Here is a 24741-nt window from a genome sequence, read left to right as displayed (position 1 = left end):
TTTTCTTGTTTCTTTGTGAGCCACTGTCAACATCATGGGAACCCACCTGGCACAAACCTCTTTTAACGCCAGCACTTTCAGTATTCTGCAAACACTTCCTTCCCCTACCCCAACGCAGCGTGACAATTCGTTCACTGCGATGCGTCTGTCAGCAGTCACCAATTCGTTAACACTCTGCACATTAACTGGAGTGTGTGCAATACGAGGCCTGCCGCTGAGAGGACAATCCTCAATATTGCCGTGCCCGCTTTCATCACGTAACCTGCTTGCCCACCGACTAGCTGTACTGCGATCGACAGCAGCATCTCCATACACCTTTTTCAACCTCTTGTGGATGTTTCCCACTGTCTCGTTTTCACAGCACAGGAATTAGATGACAGCATGTTGCTTCTGACGAACGTCAAGTGTAGACATGCTGTGACGGCGCCACTCACGAGAACAGGATGAACTAGGTTTGACAACAAGCGGAAAGGATGTATCCACACATTGTAAAACTTTCAGACATGCAGAATGAAAATTATATTTTTACAAACGTAGTGTGCATATCTTTTGGAGTGACCCTCAAAAATTACTTATACAGAGGTACAAGGTGGGCGCAGTACCCCGACTAACATCTATCCCCACCCCCCACCTCTGGCGGCACAACCCCCATGGAGTTCAGTGGTTAGCACACTGGACTCACATTGGGGAGATGCTACACAACTGGCCATTAAAATTGCTACACCAAGAAGAAATGCAAATGATAAACAGGTATTCATTGGACAAAGATATTATACTAGAACTGACATGTGATTACATTTTGCCGGCTGGTGTGGCCGTGCGGATCTAGGCACTTCAGTCTGGATCCGCGTGACCGCTACGGTCGCGGGTTCGAATCCTGCCTCGGGCATGGATGTGTGTGATGTCTTTAGGTTAGTTAGGTTTAAGTAGTTCTAGGGGACTGATGACCGTCCCATAGTGCTCAGAGCCATTTTATTACATTTTCACGCAATTTGGGTGCATAGATCCTGAGAAATCAGTACCGAGAAAAACCACCTCTGGCCTTAATAAAGGCCTTGATACGCCTGGGCATTGAGTCAAATAGAGCTTGGATGGCATGTGCAGGTACAGCTGCCCATGCAGCTTCAATACGATACCACAGGTCATCAAGAGTAGTGACTGGCGTATTGTGACGAGCTAGTGGCTCGGCCACCATTTACCAGACGTTTTCAATTGGTGAGAGATCTGGAGAAAGTGTTGGCCAGGGCAGCAGTCGAACACTTTCTGTATCCAGAAAGGCCCGTACAGGACCTGCAACATGCGGTCTTGCATTATCCTGCTGAAATGTAGGGTTTCGGAGGGATCGAATGAAGGGTAGAACCACGGGTCGTAACACATCTAAATGTATCGTCCATTGTTCAAAGTGCCGTCAATCCGAACAAGAGGTGACCGAGACGTGTAACCAATGGCACGCCATACCACCACGCCGGGTGATACGCCAATATGGCGATGACAAATACACGCTTCCAATGTGCGTTACCGCGATGTCGCCAAACGCGGATGCGACCATAACGATGTTGTAAACAGAACCTGGATTCCTCCGAAAAAATGACATTTTTCCATTCGTGCAACCAGGTTCGTCGTTGAGTACACCATCGCAGGCGCTCCTGTCTGTGATGCAGCGTCAAGGGTAACCGCAGCCATGGTCTCCGAGCTGATAGTCCATGCTGCTGCAAACGTCGTCGAGCTATTCGTTCAGACGGTTGTTGCCTTGCAAACGTCCCTATCTATTGACTCAGGGATCGAGAGGTGGCTGCACGATCCGTTACAGCCCTGCGGATAAGATGTCTGACATCTTGACTGCTAGTGATACGAAGCCGTTGGGATCCAGCACGGCGTTCCGTATTACCCTCTTGAACCCACCGATTCCATATTCTGCTAACAGTCAGTGGACCTCGACGAACGCGAGCAGCAATGTCGCGATACGATAAACCGCAATCGCGATAGGCTACAATCCAACCTTTATGAAAGTCGCAAACGTGATGGTACGCATTTATCCTGCTTACACGAGGCATCACAACAACGTTTCACCAGGCAACGCCGGTCAACTGCTGTTTGTGTATGAGAAACCGGTTGGAAACTTTCTTCATGTCAGCACGTTGTAGGTATCGCCACCGGCGCCAACCTTGTGTGAATGCTCTGAAAAGCTTATCATTCGCATATGACAGCATCTTCTTCCTGTCGGTTAAATTTCGCGCCTGTAGCACGTCATCTTCGTGGTGTAGCAATTTTAATGGTCAGTAGTGTAAGTCACTGCTAGATTACTTTTACAGAGGTACAAGATGGGCGCAGGACCCCCACTAACATCTATCCCCAGCCCCCACCTTTGGCGGCACAGCCTCCACGGAGTTTAGTGGTTAGTACACTGGGAGGTGCTAGTGGGGTGAGTAGAAGCGGACGCGGGCAGCCAGAGCCGGGACTTACCTCTGAGCAGCCGCCCCACTGCCAGCTCTTCGCCTTCCGCTGTCGCACCCTGCTGTCACAGTTGCACTCGTTCAGGTCTCCGCGGGCGCACGCCCTCGTCACGCTGTACGCCACGCCGGCCGCTGATATCGCGTACACGAACGCCTTCTCGCGGCTCTCTGCAAGCGAACATAGCAATCAACGTTCCAAAGACTAAAAAGTGCTTGTTGCTGCAGCACGGTACAACCGTACAGGTGAAACACAACTTTATTACCGTGCGCCTCCCACTGAGGATAAGCTATCCTAGATCACTTGGTGCTCACAAGTTTAATTTCGGAACCGCAGAAAGTACAGATAAACCTTATATTGGATTACAAGAAAAAGAAAATATAAATTTATGTGCAATTCGAAATTATGACAGATTTTTACTGTTCTGAGATAGGAGACGTCACATAACTAACAAAATAGAAAAACTGTACAACCATTCTACAGGGTGGCCCATTGATCGTGACCGGGCCGAATATCTCACAAAATAAGCGTCAAACGAAAAAACAACAAATAACGAAACTTGTCTAGCTTGAAGGGGGAAACCAGATGGCGCTATGGTTGGCACGCTAGATGGCGCTGCCATAGGTCAAACGGATATCAACTGTTTTTTTTAATAGGAACCCCTATTTTTATTACATATTCGTGTAGTACGTAAAGAAATATGAATGTTTTAGTTGGACCACTTTCTTCGCTTTGTGATAGATGGCACTGTAATAGTCACAAACATATGGCTCACAATTTTAGAAGAGCAGTTGGTAACAGGTAGGTTTTTTAAATTAAAATACAGAACGTAGGTACGTTTGAACATTTTATTTCGGTTGTTCCAATGTGATACAAGTACCTTTGTGAACTTATCATCTCTGAGAACGCATGCTGTTACAGCGTGATTACCTGTAAATACCACATTAATGCAATAAATGCTCAAAATGATGCTCTTCAACCTCAATGCATTTGGCAATACGTGTAACGAGATTCCTCTCAACAGCGAGTAATTCGCCTTCCGTAATGTTCGCACATGCACTGACAATGTGCTGACGCATGTTGTCAGGTGTTGTCGGTGGATCACGATAGCAAATATCCTTCAACTTTCCCCAAAGAAAGAAATCTGGGGACGTCAGATCTGGTGAACGTGCGAGCCATGGTATGGTGCTTCGACGACCAATCCACCTGTCATGAAATATGCTACTGAGTACCGCTTCAACTGCACGCGAGCTATGTGCCAGACATCCATCATGTTGGAAGTACATCGCCATTCTGTCATACAGTGAAACATCTTGTAGTAACATCGGTAGAACATTACGTAGGAAATCAGCATACATTGCACCATTTAGATTGCAATCGATAAAATGGGGGCCAATTATCCTTCTTCCCATAATGCCGCACCATACATTAACCCGTTAAGGTCGCTGATGTTCCACTTGTTGCAGCCATCGTGGATTTTTCGTTGCCCCATAGTGCATATTATGCCGGTTTACGTTAACGCTGTTTGTGAATGACGCTTCGTTGCTAAATACAACACGTGCAAAAATTTGTCATCGTCCCGTAATTTCTCTTGTGCCCAGTGGCAGAACTGTACACGACGTTCAAAGTCGTCGCCATGCAATTTGGTGCATAGAAATATGGTACGGGTGCAATCGATGTTGATGTAGCATTCTCCTCAACACCGACGCTTTTGAGATTACCGATTCTCGCGCAATTTGTCTGCTACTGATGTGCGGATTAGCCGCGACAGCAGCTAAAACACCTACTTGGGATCATCATTTGTTGCAGGTCGTGGTTGACGTTTCACACGTGGCTGAACACTTCCTGTTTCCTTAAATAACGTAACTATCCGGCGAACTGGCCGGACTCTTGGATGATGTCGTCCAGGATATCGAGCAGCATACATAGCACACGCCCGTTGGGCATTTTTATCACAATAGCCATACATCAACACGATATCGACCTTTTCCGTAACTGGTAAACGGTCCATTTTAATACGGGTAATGTATCACGAAGCAAATACCGTCCGCACTGGCGGAATGTTACGTGATACCACGTACTTATACGTTTGTGACTATTACAGCGCCATCTATCACAAAGCGAAAAAAGTGGTTCAACCAAAACATTCATATTTCTTTACGTACTAAACGAATATGTAATAAAAATGGGGGTTCCTATTTAAAAAAAAAAACGCAGTTGATATCCGTTTGACCTACGGCAGCGCCATCTACTGGCCCAACCATAGCGCCATCTGGTTTCCCCCTTCAAACTAGACGAGTTTCGTTCTTTGTAGTTTTTTCGTTTGATGTTTATTTCGTGACATATTCGACCCGGTCACTATCAATGGACCACCCTGTATAACGTTTCGACACGAAACTTCCTGCCGGGCGGGGCGTGAGCTTTTTTCGTTACTGTAGCCTGCAGGCAGCGACTGGTGCAGTTGAATAAGTACATAACGGTAATTCGAGGGTTGTTAGGTCGACTGCCTCGCGTAAAGTTTTTTATTTTCTATTTCTACGTTACATACAGTGTAAATAAACCAAAATAATGCTCAATATATTGTACTTATTAACATTTTTATAAAAGGCGTAACAAGTACAGGCAAACGGAGGTTTGGGATTCAAAATAAATTTTCAGGAAGACATTGTAAGGCGTACACGAGAACTTCGTATATAAAATTAGATACTTTTATCATGTTACAGTTGATTGTTTACACTTTCTGGGGTGATAGTCATCGTAAAAACGGAGGAAGCAATTATATTATCGACATATTTCACGCGTTATAAACGCCGCATTTTATAATTACATGGTTGTTTTAATGTTTCTATAGGAAAACAAATTTGGTTTACAGTCACGAATGGTCCTCTCTCATCGCAAACACTATGGCAGAACACAGCGTGTAATGCATCATTTCGTCAAATATTGGCGAGGGTAGCTGGTGATCTGCAGTGAAAATCTTTTGGTGCAGTCTTCTCTGGGTGCGATTCCTTTTTCTCTCTGTGTGAGGTTAGAGCCGTTTTGAAACTTTTTGATCAAATTCTTCATCTGACGATAAAAATAGACATCGCAGGGGTACACTACCGGACGGCGTTTGAGGAAAATCACTTTAATACTGCACGACGGCAATCGTTCTCCATTTTGAAAATCCTCGTCGTATAACTGCGGACCTGTTTTTGAGCTCGCCACGGGTCAGTGACAGACTAAATTTGTCCTCCTGCACGTAGGACTTCATGATACTAGCCAAAAAATGTGTATGTAAGGCTGTTTCCCCAGATTGTGACGAGGTAATATCGACATTCGTATATTTTTCCACGAACTCATCCACCGTTTTTGGAATCCTCCGTCCAAACTTTTTCCCTTGCCTTTTGTTTTGATGCCTTTTATGAAAATATTAATAAATACAGTATATTGATCATTATTTCGATTTATTTGCACTGTAAGTAACGTAAAAATTTAAAGTATAAAAAAATTCCGTGCAGGGATTCGACCCAAAGACCTTTGAATTAGAGTTCTGTACTATTTCCATTGCATCAACCGCTGTCTGAGAACTCTTGACAACATAAATGATTCATGCTTCGTTCCATCCACGCCAAAAATGCTTCTTCTTCTTCTTTTTTTTTCATTTCTCGCCCAAACCAGCATAAACCATAAATAGGAGGAAATCTAAGATGATGAGTAGGCGCGGTCCCCTTTTCAGCTTTGTTTTATTAATTTTTTCCTGCGCACTTACAATATTATAGATAAGTAAAACTTTCTAGTTCATCTTTACAATCTGTTCAAACTGTTCACACAATACTTCGATATATAACATCTGTAGACATCTATAGGCAAGAAATATAATACGGATTTTACAGCTTATCGAAAATTATCTTCAATTTAAGCTTACAACCAAATTTACAACTTAACAGTTATCGAGAAAACATCAGTTTTGAAATAGACTAAATGCATGTTACACGTAAACAAACCTCTGAGCACGAACATCATGGAAATAGCCATGATAATTTTAATAATAAACCAAAAGACGAAAATTACAAATCATGCAATGACGTTAAATTATTGATTAAATTCTATTTTGGAACTTCATGTCTCATGCGAAAACTCTGGAGACAGAGATAGTGAAATGATTCCTAGTTTCTGTCAGTTCTATACCAAATGACAAATTGCCAAATTTAAAATATGGAAACTACATCATAATTCTGAATTGAAAATAATAACTGATTCACAAAACTGTTCACAACAAAATTACTTTTATTATTTGTAAATCCTGACAGGTAACATAAAACAGATGTAACTTATTCGTAGAAAAACACAAAACTGCAAAACACCTGTTTAACTATCAGAGTGGAAAACATGCCCAAATCAAATTAAGTATACTATTGTCATTGCAATATAGACATCATGTTCCCTGAAAACAATTACTAATAGTTACCATAAGCGTTATTCTGTACCTGTATCTTTCACATTTTTCTAGTTTTTGTAACGGTATTAACCTGTGTCAAAAGTGTGTAAACAAAAACCGGAATAACAACTTCAGCCTGAACCTGGAGATTTTACGAGGTCTTTGTCGCATCAATGCAGAAGACGCACTTGGTTGTCAGGGGTGCTACGAAGTGTATTTGTGCTGATGGTCGCTCTATGAACTATTGTCATTGCTAATATATGCCAATATTGAAATCAGTTGTGAAAGTTTATCAGAATCTACAGTTAAACCATCAGGTGGAAAATGGCATCATGTCCAAGACTATTAATTCAGCTACGTCAAGTTAAACCTGCTACCAGAACCTATTTTTACAAGCTTGCACAAGAAGAAGAAGAAGAAGAAGAAGAAGCAACAGCAGTCTGGGAGACTACCGTCAAAACTAAAGTACAGTTAATTCAGCTACGCCTTCTTCACTCTAGAGCAGAAGACGAGTTTTGGTCATACCCAAAAGGTATTAGGACAAGAGGATGTATTTGGACAAGTGGATGAAGTGACGATGCAACTTGTCAGCTACGTTTAAAAAAAAAAAAAAAAGAAAAAGGTCTCGGTTTGTACTGCCAGTACCTTTCCAATTACCTGCTTTCCTTTACATGTGGGCCTCAAAGAAAAGGAGCATTTCTTCGTAATGTAAATTAAGTGTAGCATATCCTATAAAATTAAAACCTGTCTTGTCTTAAAGTCAAGTAAAATTTCAATATTTTTGCGTATTTCCAAGATTGCGTCAACATAAGGGCCAGCAACTATATGTTAATACTTATTTAGTTTTTGTCACAGTTGCATATATATTCCTTAATAATGATTAGTTTCGAACGAGTCCTTCCATTTTCCAAGCATGTCCCGCGTCTTTATGATGTGGATGTCAGTTCCATTGTAATACAGAAAAGTACAGGGTGATTCAAAAAGAATACCACAACTTTAGGAATTTAAAACTCTGCAACGACAAAAGGCAGAGCTAAGCACTATCTGTCGGCGAATTAAGGGAGCTATAAAGTTTCATTTAGTTGTACATTTGTTCGCTTGAGGCGCTGTTGACTAGGCGTCAGCGTCAGTTGATGCTAAGATGGCGACCGCTCAACATAAAGCTTTTTGTGTTATTGAGTACGGCAGAAGTGAATCGACGACAGTTGTTCAGCGTGCATTTCGAACGAAGTATGGTGTTAAACCTCCTGATAGGTGGTGTATTAAACGTTGGTATAAACAGTTTACAGAGAATGGGTGTTTGTGCAAAGGGAAAAGTTCTGGACGGCCGAGAACGAGTGATGAAAATGTAGCACGCATCCAGCAAGCATTTGTTCGCAGCCCAGGAAAATCGACTCGCAGAGCTAGCAGAGAGCTGCAAATTCCACAATCAACTGTATGGAGAGTCCTACGAAAAAGGTTAGTTATGAAACCTTATCGTCTGAAATTGGTTCAAGCACTGTCTGCAGCTGATAAGATTAAAAGAATCGATTTCTGTGATTTTATCCTTGCTCAAATGGAAACAGATGAATCTTTCGTTTCAAAGATTGTGTTTAGTGATGAAGCAACTTTCCATACTAACGGGAAAGTCAACCGTCACAATGTCTGTATACGGGGCACTGAGAATCCGCGGGACACAACTCAGTATGAACGTGACTCGCCTAAGGTGAACGTTTTCTGTGCCATTTCAGCCAATAAAGTTTTTGGTCCCTTTTTCTTCGAAGGTGCTACTGTAACTGGACTACAGTATCTGGAGATATTAGAGAATTGGCTGTTCCCTCAGCTCGAACAAGAAGCACAACAATTCATATTTCAGCAGGATGGAGCGCCACCACATTGGCACTTATCTGTCCGTAACTACCTGAACGTCAACTACCCGAGGCGATGGATCGGCCGCCAGGCAGCCCGTGACAGAGCACTTCATCACTGGCCTCCAAGAAGCCCTGATCTTACCCCCTGCGATTATTTCTTATGGGGGTATGTTAAGGACATGGTGTTTCGGCCACCTCTCTCAGCCACCATTGATGATTTGAAACGAGAAATAACAGCAGCTATCCAAACTGTTACGCCTGATATGCTACAGAGAGTGTGGAACGAGTTGGAGTATCGGGTTGATATTGCTCGAGTGTCTGGAGGGGGCCATATTGAACATCTCTGAACTTGTTTTTGAGTGAAAAAAAAAAACCTTTTTAAATACTCTTTGTAATGATGTATAACAGAAGGTTATATTATGTTTCTTTCATTAAATACACATTTTTAAAGTTGTGGTATTCTTTTTGAATCACCCTGTATTATTATGTTTCTACAGTACACGTTTGAACTGTCTTTCCATGGAGCAACTGACTTCCATACACTAAGTCAATATAACAAAGCAACATTTACTTAGTTTACCTATTCTATGGAAGTCAGCTGTGCCAAGGTCAGAGAGTCTTTGGACTTTATACTGTGCCTGTGAGACGCAGTAGCGGTATATGGCCATTAGCGTCAGCTGTGTGACCTGAACTACTGAACTATACGCAAAATAACGACACAGGCAATATTAAAGACGGAGCAACTTTCTTCAGCACAACACGATTTCACATTGCACGTCTGGACAGAACAAAACAAATGAGAGACTGTCATGTTTTATAATACCAATGATACCAATGATAAAAATAAGACACTACCTGAGAGCTGCCACACAATGTGGTGTGGTAATGATTTTGCGACTTATTTCGGGTTTTAGTAACTTATAAAGTCTTGTTAATTGGAGACTTTTTTGTATCATGTGATTATGTACCTGTCCTGTATGAATACGATGGTGTCGAGAGGAGAGAGAGAGAAAGAGTACCATTCCAGTTGCAACGTGTGAAAGTCAGACGTCTCGATGTCGCCTTGCACGAGTTAAGGGAATCCTTCGTCTCCACGCCTCGGAAAAACATAGATTTGAAGCATTTAATTTTGAAAAGCAACGTCAATTTGACGAGAAATAGGTGTGGTAATGTTATAGGACGACACTTTGCTGTAAGAAAGAGGTTTTGTACTTAAAGAAATGTTAGTTTTAAGTTGTTCGAATGTGTGAGGGCGTACTGAACATAGTGCCTCCGAATTTTTTTTATTCTGTTCCTAATATTGGTTGAGGTACACATGCTATGCATATTTCACGGTCGACTTTCCCGCTTCGCTGACGCAAGTTCAACCCTCAAATGGTTCAAATGGCTCTGAGCACTATGGGACTCAACTGCTGAGGTCATTAGTCCCCTAGAACTTAGAACTAGTTAAACCTAACTAACCTAAGGACATCACAAACATCCATGCCCGAGGCAGGATTCGAACCTGCGACCGTAGCGGTCTTGCGGTTCCAGACTGCAGCGCCTTTAACCGCACGGCCACTTCGGCCGGCTAGTTCAACCCTCTGCCGCTGGAGGACTCCGAATTGTAGTGTGTAACATGGCGTATGTAACGTAAGTATGGCGGTGCTTGGGAAACAGCGGGCTGTAGTCGAGTTTCTGCGGTGTAACATGGGCCTCTAATTGAAATCCACAGAAATGTGAAAGCTGTGTATGGTGGTGACTATCAACATTATTGACGTGCAATGTTGGGTTGCTCGTTCTCGTAATGAAGCATCGGAAGCGGTTTGCGTAATTTCTATCTACTCCCTTTCCCAGACAGTTAGATCAGCCCTGATATTGATCCCTCCTGCCAGCTTTTTAACTCTTGCCCACCTACCCCACTCCACATCACGGCCTCAGTTCGTGTCCGGGCTCTTCTCTCTGGGCTTGAGTTTTTCCCTCTCCCTCCTGTTTTCCGGGCCCATATACGCCTACCCCCGCGGTGTGTGCCCCCATACCTTCTGCTCGATTTGATACTGGGCCCGAAGGACTCAGTCCCTCCTGAGGCCCTCCCCCCGCCGCTTTCTTTCAATCCTTGCCGCGTTTCAAGGCTCTGACGTCTATACTGACGGTACGATGGTTGCTGGTCGTGTCGCTTATGTGCTCTTATTGTAGAGGATCATTATGAACAACACTCTTTGCCGGCTGGCTCCATTGTTTTCACTGCCGAGCTGGTCGCCATCTCTCGCGCCCTAGAGTATATCCGCTCCTGCTCAGGTGAGTCCTTCGTTATCAGTAGTGAATCCCTGAGCGGTTTACGAGCTATCTACCAGTGTTTCCGTCGCTCTCGTCTGGTGATGGCTATCCAGGTGTCCCTCCATACTCTTGCCCGTTGCGTCCGCTCTGTGGTCCTTGTGTGGACCCCGGGTCATGTCGGCACCCGGGAAATGAACGTGTTGACGCGCTGGCCAAACAGGCTGTCGGTGCACCAGCCTTGGAGATTGGCCTTTCGGAGAGTGACCTCAGGTCAGTTTTGCGGCAGAAGGTACTTCGCACCCGGGGTGGAGAATGGCGCACCCTGCCTTCACCCAACAAACTTCGGGCCGTCAAGGGGACTACTGGTGTGTGGCGCTCCTCCTTACGAGCCTCCCGCAAGGACTCAGTTGGTCTCTGCCGGCTCCGTATTAGTCACACCTGGCTGACGCACGGTCATCTCTTGCGCCGTGACGACCCACCTCTCTGCCGGTGTGGATCAGTGCTGACAGTGGTCCACACCCTGTTGGCCTGTCCGTTTTTAACTGCACTCAGGCAGACCCCCCACAAACCAGCTCCTGCTCTCCTTTCCCTTTCCATCTCCATCCCCATTCATTTCCTCTTGTAACTGCTGCCCTACCCACATGACGTACTACTCCCCAACCTCTGTCTTTCCCACCGAATGTATTTCCCACTATCCACCTCAGCTTCTACCTGTCGTCTCCATAGTTTTCCTATCTAACAGAGTATTATCTTTCTACCCACACCTCTGAATCCTATGGATCAGTCTCTCTCCTCCAGCAATCCCTCCAGCAATATCTCTCACCTAGTGCGGGTCCTACAATTTTTAAGTGAAAGAGTAGTGCTTCGGTGTTTTCATAAGAAGAATTTCACCATCCTGCGCTGTGTTTTTAAAATGTATATATTTCTGATTTTTTAACTGTCCGTCTTTGATTTTTAATTTAAAATAGAAAACAACCCCAAAATGTGTTTGTATTTCTCACTGTAAAATTTCTTTAATTCGCTTGGCTGAAGAGCGAACAATTGTACTACTGACAGCCCATCCGCCGCCCGTAAGGGGAGAGGGGATAAAATAGCAACGAAGGAAAAAAATCGTCGGATGACACAGACAAACCTCTCAGGTAAGTGCCGCATAATCAAACAATACAGCACTTCGCCCAGGACTGTGAATTAAGAGCCTACCAGGGTAGTTGGGCTGTCTTCTTCAACGCCACACCGCCCTGCCTCGAATGGATCGCCAATTTGGACGTCAGAATTTGAAGACTTGGGTAGCGCAAAATATCTGCTGTGATATTACTTTTTATTGTGTTTATGTATTATATTTTATCTGAATATGTATCCTTCACTTATGTATTCTATAGTGTATTTTATCATATAATTTCATAATGTAGTAAATGTAAACCATGTGTGTAGCGCCATACGCATATATATATATATATATATATATATATATATATATATATATATCGTTATCAGGAGAAAGAAAACTGGCGTTCTACGGGTCGGAGCGTGGAATGTCAGATCATTTAATCGGGCAGGTAGGTTAGAAAATTTAAAAAGGGAAATGGATAGGTTAGATATAGTGGGAATTAATGAAGTTCGGTGGCAGGAGGAACAAGACTTCTGGTCAGGTGACTACAGGGTTATAAACACAAAATCAATTAGGGGTAATGCAAGAGTAGGTTTAATAATGAATAGGAAAATAGGAATGCGGGTAAGCTACTACAAACAGCATAGTGAACGCATTATTGTGGCCAAGATAGATACGAAGCCCACACCTACTACAGTGGTACAAGTTTATATGCCAACTAGCTCTGCAGATGACGAAGAAATTGAAGAAATGTATGATAAAATAAAAGAAATTATTCAGATAGTGAAGGGAGACGAAAATTTAATAGTCATGGGTGACTGGAATTCGGTAGTAGGAAGAGGGAGAGAAGGAAACGTAGTAGGTGAATATGGATTGGGGGTAAGAAATGAAAGAGGAAGCCGCCTGGTAGAATTTTGCACAGAGCACAACTTAATCATAGCTAACACTTGGTTTAAGAATCATGAAAGAAGGTTGTATACATGGAACAACCCTGGAGATACTAAAAGGTATCAGATAGATTATATAATGGTAAGACAGAGATTTAGGAACCAGGTTTTAAATTGTAAGACATTTCCAGGGGCAGATGTGGACTCTGACCACAATCTATTGGTTATGACCTGTAGATTAAAACTGAAGAAACTGCAAAAAGGTGGGAACTTAGGGAGATAGGACCTGGATAAACTGAAAGAACCAGAGGTTGTACAGAGTTTCAGGGAGAGCATAAGGGAACAATTGACAGGAATGGGGGAAAGAAATACAGTAGAAGAAGAATGGGTAGCTTTGAGGGATGAAGTAGTGAAGGCAGCAGAGGATCAAGTAGGTAAAAAGACGAGGGCTAGTAGAAATCCTTGGGTAACAGAAGAAATATTGAATTTAACTGATGAAAGGAGAAAATATAAAAATGCAGTAAATGAAGCAGGCAAAAAGGAATACAAACGTCTCAAAAATGAGATCGACAGGAAGTGCAAAATGGCTAAGCAGGGATGGCTAGAAGACAAATGTAAGGATGTAGAGGCTTATCTCACTAGGGGTAAGATAGATACTGCCTACAGGAAAATTAAAGGGACCTTTGGAGGAAAGAGAACCACTTGTATGAATATCAAGAGCTCAGATGGAAACCCAGTTCTAAGCAAAGAAGGGAAAGCAGAAAGGTGGAAGGAGTATATAGAGGGTCTATACAAGGCCGATGTACTTGAGGACAATATTATGGAAAAGGATGGAAAAGGATGTAGATGAAGATGAAATGGGAGATACGATACTGCGTGAAGAGTTTGACAGAGCACTGAGAGACCTGAGTCGAAACAAGGCCCCCGGAGTAGACAACATTCCATTGGAACTACTGACGGCCTTGGGAGAGCCAGTCCTGACAAAACTCTACCATCTGGTGAGCAAGAAGTATGAAACAGGCGAAATACCCTCAGACTTCAAGAAGAATATAATAATAATTCCAATCCCAAAGAAAGCAGGTGTTGACAGATGTGAAAATTACCGAACAATCAGTTTAATATACCACAGCTGCAAAATACTAACACGAATTCTTTACAGACGAATGGAAAAACTAGTAGAAGCCGACCTCGGGGAAGATCAGTTTGGATTCCGTAGAAATACTGGAACACGTGAGGCAATACTGACCTTACGACTTATCTTAGAAGAAAGATTAAGGAAGGCAAACCTACGTTTCTAGCATTTACAGACTTAGAGAAAGCTTTTGACTATGTTGAATGGAATACTCTCTTTCAAATTCTAAAGTTGGCAGGGGTAAAATACAGGGAGCGAAAGGCTATTTACAATTTGTACGGAAACCAGATGGCAGTTATAAGAGTCGAGGGACACGAAAGGGAAGCAGTTGTTGGGAAGGGAGTAAGACGGGGTTGTAGCCTCTCCCCAATGTTATTCAATCTGTATATTGAGCAAGCAGTAAAGGAAACAAAAGAAAAATTCTGAGTAGGTATTAAAATCCATGGAGAAGAAATAAAAACTTTGAGGTTCGCCGATGACATTGTAATTCTGTCAGAGACAGCAAAGGACTTGGAAGAGCAGTTGAATGGAATGGATAGCGTCTTGAAAGGAGGATATAAGATGAACATCAACAAAAGCAAAACGTGGATAATGAAATGTAGTCGAATTAAGTTGGGTGATGCTGAGGGAATTAGATTAGGAAATGAGACACTTAAAGTAGTAAAGGAGTTTTGATATTTGGGGAGCAAAGTAACTGATGATGGTCGACTTAGAGAGTATAGAAAATGTAGACTGGCAATGGCAAGGAAATCGTTTCTGAAGAAGAGAAATTTGTTAACATCGAGTATAGATTTAAGTGTCAGGAAGTCGTTTCTGAAAGTATTTGTATGGAGTGTAGGCATGTATGGAAGTGAAACATGGACGATAAATAGTTTGGACGACAAGAGAATAGAAGCTTTCGAAATGTGGTGCTACAGAAGAATGCTGAAGATTAGATGGGTAGATCACATAACTAAAGAGGAAGTATTGAATAGGATTGGGAAGACGAGAAGTTTGTGGCACAACTTGACCAGAAGAAGGGATCGGTTGGTAGGACATGTTCTGAGGCATCAAGGGATCACCAATTTAGTATTGGAGGGCAGCGTGGAGGGTAAAAATCGTAGAGGGAGACCAAGAGATGAATACACTAAGCAGATTCAGAAGGATGTAGGTTGCAGTAGGTACTGGGAGATGAAGAAGCTTGCACAGGATAGAGTAGCATGGAGAGCTGCATCAAACCAGTCTCAGGACTGAAGACCACAACAATATATATATATATATATATATATATATATATATATATATATATATATATATATATATGAGCGTGAGGGTGACGGGTTCCTTCACAATATTGTGACAGGCAATTGAAGCTGGGTTCATCATTTTGACACCGAAAACGAGAGAACATCAATGGAACTCCGCCACAAAGGACCATGGACAACAAAAAAGTTCAACGCCATCCTATCAGTAGGCAAAGTCATACCCCCTGCCGCCGTTGGATCAGCAGCTGCCAGCAGCAAGTCGTATACTCCTAGCTTACTTATTTGTTACATAGTTCAATTCTTAATTTCTTTGCGTGTTTTTGGGTACTTCCGTTGTTTAATTCATAATTTCGGGCGTATTATAGTATTTGAGAGTTGTAGCATCGCGCTTTAGTGTTTACTTCGTAGATTCTTACTTAAATTGCGTGTGAGTTTCGTATAGGAGGTGTGATTTCGAGTTTTAGTTACTGTAATCGTAAATTCAGGCAGATTGTAGGGCAGTCGTTAGGCATTTGTACCGGTTAGTTAATACATTCTTTGCGTGTTTCCCTTGCGTTATCTAGGTAGGGAATCGTGTTTCAGTAACATCGACTAGAATGGACAGTGACTGTGATTGCTGTGTTCGGATGAGGGCTGAGTTGGTATCCCTTCGCTCACAGCTGCAAGCGGCGCTGACTTCGGTCGCGCAGCTTGAGGCTTTTCCCAATGGGCACCACTGTGGGGAGCCGGACTTGGGTATCACGGGGATGTCAACCACGTCCCGTCTGTCCCCAGATCGGTATGCCGCTGTGGTTGCTCCGGTTGCTGCCCGCAGTGGGGCTGAGCCCTCGCCTGTGGTTGATTGGGAGGTCGTTCCAAGGCGTGGCAGGCAGCGAAAGACGTCCCCGGAGGCTGATCAGAAAGCCTCCCCGGTGCGTCTGACAACCAGGTTTCAGGCACTGTCTCTGGCTGAGCCAGATGCAGCTGCCTGCCCTGTTTCAGAGGATGATTCTCAGCCTACAAGGTCCGGGCAGTCAAAGAGGGTGGGCTTATTGGTAGTTGGGAGCTCCAATGTTAGGCGCGTAATGGGGCCCCTTAGGGGTATGGCGGCTAAGGAGGGGACGAAATCCAGTGTGCACTTCGTGTGCATTCCGGGTGGAGTCATTCCTGATGTGGAAAGGGTCCTTCCGGATGCCATGAAGAGCACAGGCTGCAGCCAGCTGCAGGTGGTGGCACATGTCGGCACTAATGACGTGTGTCGCTTTGGATCTGAGGAAATTCTCTCTGGATTTCAGCGGCTATTTGATTTGGTGAAGGCTGCCGGTCTTGCTTACGAGATGAAGGCAGAGCTCACCATCTGCAGCATCGTTGACAGAACCGACTGCGGACCTTTGGTGCAGAGCCGGGTGGAGGGTCTGAATCAGAGGCTCAGACGGTTTTGCGACCGTGCTGGCTGCAGATTCCTTGACTTGCGCCATAGGGTGGTGGGGTTTCGGGTTCCGCCGAATAGGTCAGGAGTTCACTACACTCATCTGGCGGCTACACGGGTAGCGGAGGCTGTGTGGCGTGGACTGGGCGGTTATTTAGGTTAGAAGGCCTCGGGAAAGTACGGGGTGGGCTGCAATCTCAAAGGGTGCATGCCAAACACAGGACGAGCTTGGATCAAGGAACAGTCGGAATTGTAGTTGTAAAATGTTGTAGTTGTGCTGGGAAAGTCCCTGAGCTTCAAGCGCTAATACACTCCTGGAAATGGAAAAAAGAACACATTGACACCGGTGTGTCAAACCCACCATACTTGCTCCGGACACTGCGAGAGGGCTGTACAAGCAATGATCACACGCACGGCACAGCGGACACACCAGGAACCGCGGTGTTGGCCGTCGAATGGCGCTAGCTGCGCAGCATTTGTGCACCGCCGCCGTCAGTGTCAGCCAGTTTACCGTGGCATACGGAGCTCCATCGCAGTCTTTAACACTGGTAGCATGCCGCGACAGCGTGGACGTGAACCGTATGTGCAGTTGACGGACTTTGAGCGAGGGCGTATAGTGGGCATGCGAGAGGCCGGGTGGACGTACCGCCGAATTGCTCAACACGTGGGGCGTGAGGTCTCCACAGTACATCGATGTTGTCGCCAGTGGTCGGCGGAAGGTGCACGTGCCCGTCGACCTGGGACCGGACCGCAGCGACGCACAGATGCACGCCAAGGCCGTAGGATCCTATGCAGTGCCGTAGGGGACCGCACCGCCACTTCCCAGCAAATTAGGGACACTGTTGCTCCTGGGGTATCGGCGAGGACCATTCGCAACCGTCTCCATGAAGCTGGGCTACGGTCCCGCACACCGTTAGGCCGTCTTCCGCTCATGCCCCATCATCGTGCAGCCCGCCTCCAGTGGTGTCGCGACAGGCGTGAATGGAGGGACGAATGGAGACGTGTCGTCTTCAGCGATGAGAGTCGCTTCTGCCTTGGTGCCAATGATGGTCGTATGCGTGTTTGGCGCCGTGCAGGTGAGCGCCACAATCAGGACTGCATACGACCGAGGCACACAGGGCCAACACCCGGCATCATGGTGTGGGGAGCGATCTCCTACACTGGCCGTACACCACTGGTGATCGTCGAGGGGACACTGAATAGTGCACGGTACATCCAAACCGTCATCGAACCCATCGTTCTACCATTCCTAGACCGGCAAGGGAACTTGCTGTTCCAACAGGACAATGCACGTCCGCATGTATCCCGTGCCACCCAACGTGCTCTAGAAGGTGTAAGTCAACTACCCTGGCCAGCAAGATCTCCGGATCTGTCCCCCATTGAGCATGTTTGGGACTGGATGAAGCGTCGTCTCACGCGGTCTGCACGTCCACCACGAACGCTGGTCCAACTGAGGCGCCAGGTGGAAATGGCATGGCAAGCCGTTCCACAGGACTACATCCAGCATCTCTACGATCGTCTCCATGGGAGAATAGCAGCCTGCATTGCTGCGAAAGGTGGATATACACTGTACTAGTGCCGACATTGTGCATGCTCTGTTGCCTGTGTCTATGTGCCTGTGGTTCTGTCAGTGTGATCATGTGATGTATCTGACCCCAGGAATGTGTCAATAAAGTTTCCCCTTCCTGGGACAATGAATTCACGGTGTTCTTATTTCAATTTCCAGGAGTGTAGAAAGCACAGAAGCTGAAATCGTTATAGGTACAGAAAGCTGGCTAAAGCCTGAAATAAGTTATGCAGAAATTTTTACGAAGTCTCAGACGGTGTTCAGGAAAGATAGATTAGGCAGAATTGGTGGTGGAGTGTTTGTGTCAGTCAGTAGTGGTTTATCTTGTAGTGAAGTCGAAGTAGATACTCCGTGCGAATTGGTATGGGTGGAGGTTATACTTAACAGCCGAACTAAGTCAATAATTGGCTCCTTCTACCGACCCCCAGATTCCGATGATATAGTTCCTGAACAGTTCAGAGAAAATTTGTGTCTCGTAACAAATAAATACCCCACTCATTCGGGTATAGTTGGTGGGGACTTCAACCTTCCCTCAATATGTTGGCGAAAATACTTGTTCAAAACCGGTGGTAGGCAGAAAACATCTTCCGAGATTGTCCTAAATGCTTTCTCCGAAAATTATTTCGAGCAGTTAGTCCACGAACCCACGCGAATTGTAAATGGTTGCGAAAACACACTTGATCTCTTAGCCACAAACAATCCAGAGCTGATAGAGAGCATCATGACTGATACAGGGATTAGTGCCCGCATCTCGTGGTCGTGCGGTAGCGTTCTCGCTTCCCACGCCCGGGTTCCCGGGTTCGATTCCCGGCGGGGTCAGGGATTTTCTCTGCCTCGTGATGGCTGGGTGTTGTGTGATGTCCTTAGGTTAGTAAGGTTTAAGTAGTTCTAAGTTCTAGGGGACTGATGACCATAGTTGTTAAGTCCCATAGTGCTCAGAGCCATTTGAACAGGGATTAGTGATCACAAGGTCGTTGTAGCTAGGCTCAATACCGTTTCTTCCAAATCCACCAGAAACAAACGCAAAATAATTTTATTTAAAAAAGCGGATAAAGTGTCACTAGAAGCCTTTCTAAGAGACAATCTCCATTCCTTCCGAACTGACTATGCAAATGTAGACGAGATGTGGCTCAAATTCAAAGATATAGTAGCAACAGCAATTGAAAGATTCATACCTCATAAATTGGTAAGAGATGGAACTGATCCCCCATGGTACACAAAACAGGTCCGAACGCTGTTGCAGAGGCAACGGAAAAAGCATGCGAAGTTCAGAAGAACGCGAAATCCCGAAGATTGGCTAAAATTTACAGACGCGCGAAATTTGGCACCGACTTCAATGCGAGATGCCTTTAATAGGTCCCACAACGAAACGTTGTCTCGAAATTTGGTAGAAAATCCGAAGAAATTCTGGTCGTATGTAAAGTACACAAGCGGCAAGACGCAGTCCATACCTTCGCTGCGCAGTGCCGATGGTACTGTTACCGACGACTGTGCCGCTAAAGCGGAGTTATTGAACGCAGTTTTTCGAAATTCCTTCACCAGGGAAGATGAATGGAATATTCCAGAATTTGAAACACGAACAGCTGCTAGCATGAGTTTCTTAGAAGTAGATATCTTAGGGGTTGCGAAGCAACTCAAATCGCTTGATACGGGCAGGTCTTCAGGTCCAGACTGTATACCGATTAGGTTCCTTTCAGATTACGCTGATACAATAGCTCCCTACTTAGCAATCATATACAACCGCTCGCTCATCGATAGATCTGTACCTACAGATTGGAAAATTGCGCTGGTAGCACCAGTGTTGAAGAAGGGTAGTAGGAGTAATCCATCGAACTACAAACCTATATCATTGACAGCGGTTTGCAGTAGGGTTTTGGAGCATATACTGTATTCAAATATCATGAATCACCTCGAAGGGAACGATCTATTGATACGTAATCAGCATGGTTTCAGAAAAACATCGTTCTTGTGCAACGCAGCTAGCTCTTTATTCGGACGAAGTAATGGCCGCTATCGACAGGGAATCTCAAGTTGATTCCGTATTTCTAGATTTCAGGAAAGCTTTTGACACCGTTCCTCACAAGCGACTTCTAATCAAGCTGCGGGCCTACGGGATATCGTCTCAGTTGTGCGACTGGATTCGTGATTTCCTGTCAGGAAGGTCGCAGTTCGTAGTAATAGACGGCAAGTCATCGAGTAAAACTGAAGTGATATCAGGTGTTCCCCAGGGAAGCGTCCTGGGGCCTCTGCTGTTCCTGATCGATATAAATGACCTGGGTGACAATCTGAGCAGTTCTCTTAGGTTGTTCGCAGATGATGCTGTAATTTACCGTCTAGTAAGGTCATCCGAAGACCAGTATCAGTTGCAAAGCGATTTAGAAAAGATTGCTGTATGGTGTGGCGGGTGGCAGTTGATGCTAAATAACGAAAAGTGTGAGGTGATTCACATGAATTCCAAAAGAAATCCGTTGGAATTCGATTACTCGATAAATAGTACAATTCTCAAGGCTGTCAATTCAACTAAGTACCTGGGTGTTAAAATTACGAACCACTTCAGTCGGAAAGACCACATAGATAATATTGTGGGGAAGGCGAGCCAAAGGTTGCGTTTCATTGGAAGGACACTTAGAAGATGCAACAAGTCTACTAAAGAGACAGCTTACACTACACTCGTTCGTCCTCTGTTAGAATATTGCTCCGCGGTGTGGGATCCTTACCAGGTGGGATTGACGGAGGACATCGAAACGGTGCAAAAAAGGGCAGCTCGTTTTGTATTATCACGTAATAGGAGAGAGAGTGTGGCAGATATGATACGCGAGTTGGGAAGGAAGTCATTAAAGCAAAGACGTTTTTCGTCGCGGCGAGATCTATTTACGAAGTTTCAGTCACCAACTTTCTCTTCCGAATGCGAAAATATTTTGTTGAGCCCAACCTACATAGGTAGAAATGATCATCAAAATAAAATAAGAGAAATCAGAGCTCGAACAGAAAGGTTTAGATGTTCGTTTTTCCCGCGCGCTGTTCGGGAGTGGAATGGTAGAGAGATAGTATGATTGTGGTTCGATGAACCCTCTGCCAAGCACTTAAATGTGAATTACGGAGTAGACATGTAGATGTAGATACCCACAGCGTTCGGAGATATTCAAGGTGTGGATGAATTTGGAATTCATGCCTTAAGGCACCGCCATAAACTCTTCAAGGTAATGTGAAACCCTCAGAAAAATGAAAACACGAATTCGAAGAGTTCGTCCACACATGGAGCATCCTCTCCTTCAGCAGGACAAAGCCGGACCGCACACGAGCGCTGCTACGTCTGCAGCAGTCCGACACCTTGAGTTCACTGCCATCCACCATACTCCATACAGTCCCTCATTGGCCCACCTGATTTTTATCTGCTTCCAAAACTTAAAGAACACCTTTGTCGACTTCGCTTTAATTGAGATGAAGCGGTGCAAGCAGAGGTGAGGTTGTGGTTCCATCAACAAAGTCACGTATTTTACAGTGAGAAATCAACAAACTAGTCTGTAGTTGGGAGAAATGTGTTCGTTGCAGGTTGACTATGTCGAGCAATAAATATGTAGACATGAAGAACAAAGACGTAGAATGTTAATAAAGTTTATTTTATTTACAAAGCTATAAGACCTTTCACAAAAAAATTCGGAGGCATTACTTTCCAGCACGCCCTCGTAATTTCAGGTCTGACTGATGAACAATTCCAGCCTATATGGCATTTTAAATTAGTCACTAAATATTATGACCAAACTTAAGTAATTTTGGACTAGCTTATAAATGAAACCAGCTTTATATTGGTTACTTGTTTCTTAACATAGCATCTTGTGTGCTACAAATAGCAATTCTCTGATAATTGCCTTCATATAACACTAAACGAATTACACTACTGGCCATTAAAATTGATACACCAAGAAGAAATGCAGATGATAAACGGATATTCATTGGACAAATATATTATACTAGAACTGACATGTGATTACATTTTCACGCAATTTGGGTGCATAGATCCTGAGAAATCAGTACCCAGAACAACCACCTCTGGCCGTAATAATGGCCCTGATAAGCCTGGGCATTGAGTCAAACAGAGCTTGGATGGCGTCTACAGCTACAGCTGCCCATGCAGCTTCAACACGATACCGCAGTTCATCAAGAGTAGTGACTGGCGTATTGTGACGAGCCAGTTGCTCGGCCATCATTGACCAGACGTTTTCAATTGGTGAGAGATCTGGAGAATGTGCTGGCCAGGGCAGCAGTCGAACATTTTCTGTATCCAGAAAGACCGTACAGGAGTTACAACATGTGGTCGTGCATTATCCTGCTGAAATGTAGGGTTTCGCAGGGATTGAACACATCTGAATTGTAACGTCCACTGTCCAAAGTGCCGTCAATGCGAACAAGAGGTGACGACACGTGTAACCGATGGCACCCCATATCATCACGCCGGGTGATACGCCAGTATGGCGATTACGAATAAACGCTTCCAATGTGCGTTCACCGCCATGTCGCCGAACACGGATGCGACCATCATGATGCTGTAAACAGAACCTGGATTCGTCAGAAAAAATGACGTTTTGCCACTCGTGCACCCAGGTTCGTCGTTGAGTACACCATCGCTGGCGCTCCTGTCTATGATGCAGTGTCAACGATAACCGCAGCCATGTTCTCCGAGCTGATGGTCCATGCTGTTGCAAACGTCGTCGAACTGTTCGTGCAGATGGTTGTTGTCTTGCAAACGTCCCCATCTGTTGACTCAGGGATCGAGACGTGGCTGCACAATCCGTTACAGCCATGCGGATAAGATGCCTGTTATCTCGACTGCTAGTGATACGAGGCCGTTGGGATCCAGCACGGTGTTCCGTATTACCGTCCTGAACCCACCGATTCCGTATTCTGCTAACAGTCATTGGATGTCGACCAATGCGAGCAGCAATGTCGCGATACGATAAACCGCAAACGCGATAGGCTACAATCCGACCTTTATCAAAGTCGGAAACGTGATGGTACGCATTCCTCCTCCTTACTCGAGACATCACAACAACGTTTCAACAGGTAACGCCGGTCAACTACTGTTTGTGTATGAGAAACTGGTTGGAAACTTTCCTCATGTCAGCACGTTATGGGTGTTGCCACCGTCGCCAACCTTGTGTGAATGCTCTGAAAAGCTAATCATTTGCATATCACAGCATCTTCTTCCTGTCGTGGTGTAGCAATTTTAATGGCCAGTAGTGTACTTTATGGTTGGCATTATGCTTAAAAGTTTAATTAAATAAGGAATAATTTCATATACTAATGACTGAATAGGTGAACTAAGTGAATAATTTGGCCTGCAGCATCAACAATGTTGTGATTTATTAGCTAATTAACTAGTAATGTCTGTACCTTTGGTAAATACTGATTAGCTATGTTGGAATTGGAAATTAATATTTTCTTATTTTGCTTATTGAATTCAATGTTTGTAAAAATTAATCGTGGGAATCATTTGGGAATCGAAGTATAATATGATAGCACTACTACTGAGAAGTCTCTGCTTTTTACATTCTCATTCAAAAGGCACTAAGAATAACTTATTTCTGAAATGTCAGATGTCTAAGAGAACATACAAAATTTTAGAAATCTCACATAGGAGGGGATGCGTAACATTTCCGGCTACGGGAGCCACAAACTTTATTCCCACATTTCACATCTCAGTTGAGCGACGATGCATCAGCTGACACATGAGGTCATGAAACAGAGTTAGGTATAAAAACAGACGCTACTACAAGTGGATCTACCGTGAGAAATTGCGCTAACTGAATAAGAGTGCTCTACTGATCTGATATGCTGCTGTGATAGAAAATGGAAGCATTACCCTTGGACCAGTGCATCATTTATTAATTATAGCTAAAATATAATTATAACTTTGTTTATAATAATATGGGAGAACCTCTTAATACTAAGCTGTCACAACAGAGTCTAAACTTTATTTTAGTGTCAATTTTTGAGGAATATTTTAGTAATGAGAAAGAGCCCAAGAACTTCGAGCGTCGTCAATCGTGACCGCCTAGAGAAGCGATTGATGCCAGACAGTTCAGCTCTTAGCAGAAGGGCCGAACATTACAGCTGCTAGTTACCGCACCACACAGTATAGTCTTTAGCTGGGAAGTAAGCGCCTAATACTACGAGCTGCTGTGCGACCGAGATCGCATCTCTGTGAGCGCGTCAGAGTAAAACGTGCTTAGGAAGTGTAATTCGATTGTGAAACATTTATATATTTTCTACCATGTTTAACAATGAGCAAGGATTAATATTTGTCAATAATGAGGATGATACGCAATAAAGAGGATGATTCGCAATAAAACGTATTACTCTCGTCGGCGCACGTTTTTTTACCGCTCAATTTCTGTGATCAGTTTTCTGTTTTTTATAT

The 24741-nt window shown here is 44.3% G+C and overlaps 1 protein-coding gene across 1 annotated transcript in view; it reads right to left on the bottom strand.

Annotated features, from left to right (window-relative positions):
* LOC126263551 (protein Wnt-1-like) overlaps window positions 1–24741 on the bottom strand; it is a 65060-nt gene that overhangs the window by 22824 nt on the left and 17495 nt on the right. Inside the window, exon 3 of the mRNA XM_049960644.1 lies at window positions 2464–2621. Within this exon, the coding sequence (XP_049816601.1) occupies window positions 2464–2621 (158 nt within the window). The remainder of the gene's footprint in view (window positions 1–2463; window positions 2622–24741) is intronic.

This window comes from Schistocerca nitens, chromosome 6, assembly GCF_023898315.1.
Source record: "Schistocerca nitens isolate TAMUIC-IGC-003100 chromosome 6, iqSchNite1.1, whole genome shotgun sequence".
Classification (NCBI taxonomy): domain Eukaryota; kingdom Metazoa; phylum Arthropoda; class Insecta; order Orthoptera; family Acrididae; genus Schistocerca; species Schistocerca nitens.
This window is presented reverse-complemented; position numbering and strand designations above follow the sequence as displayed.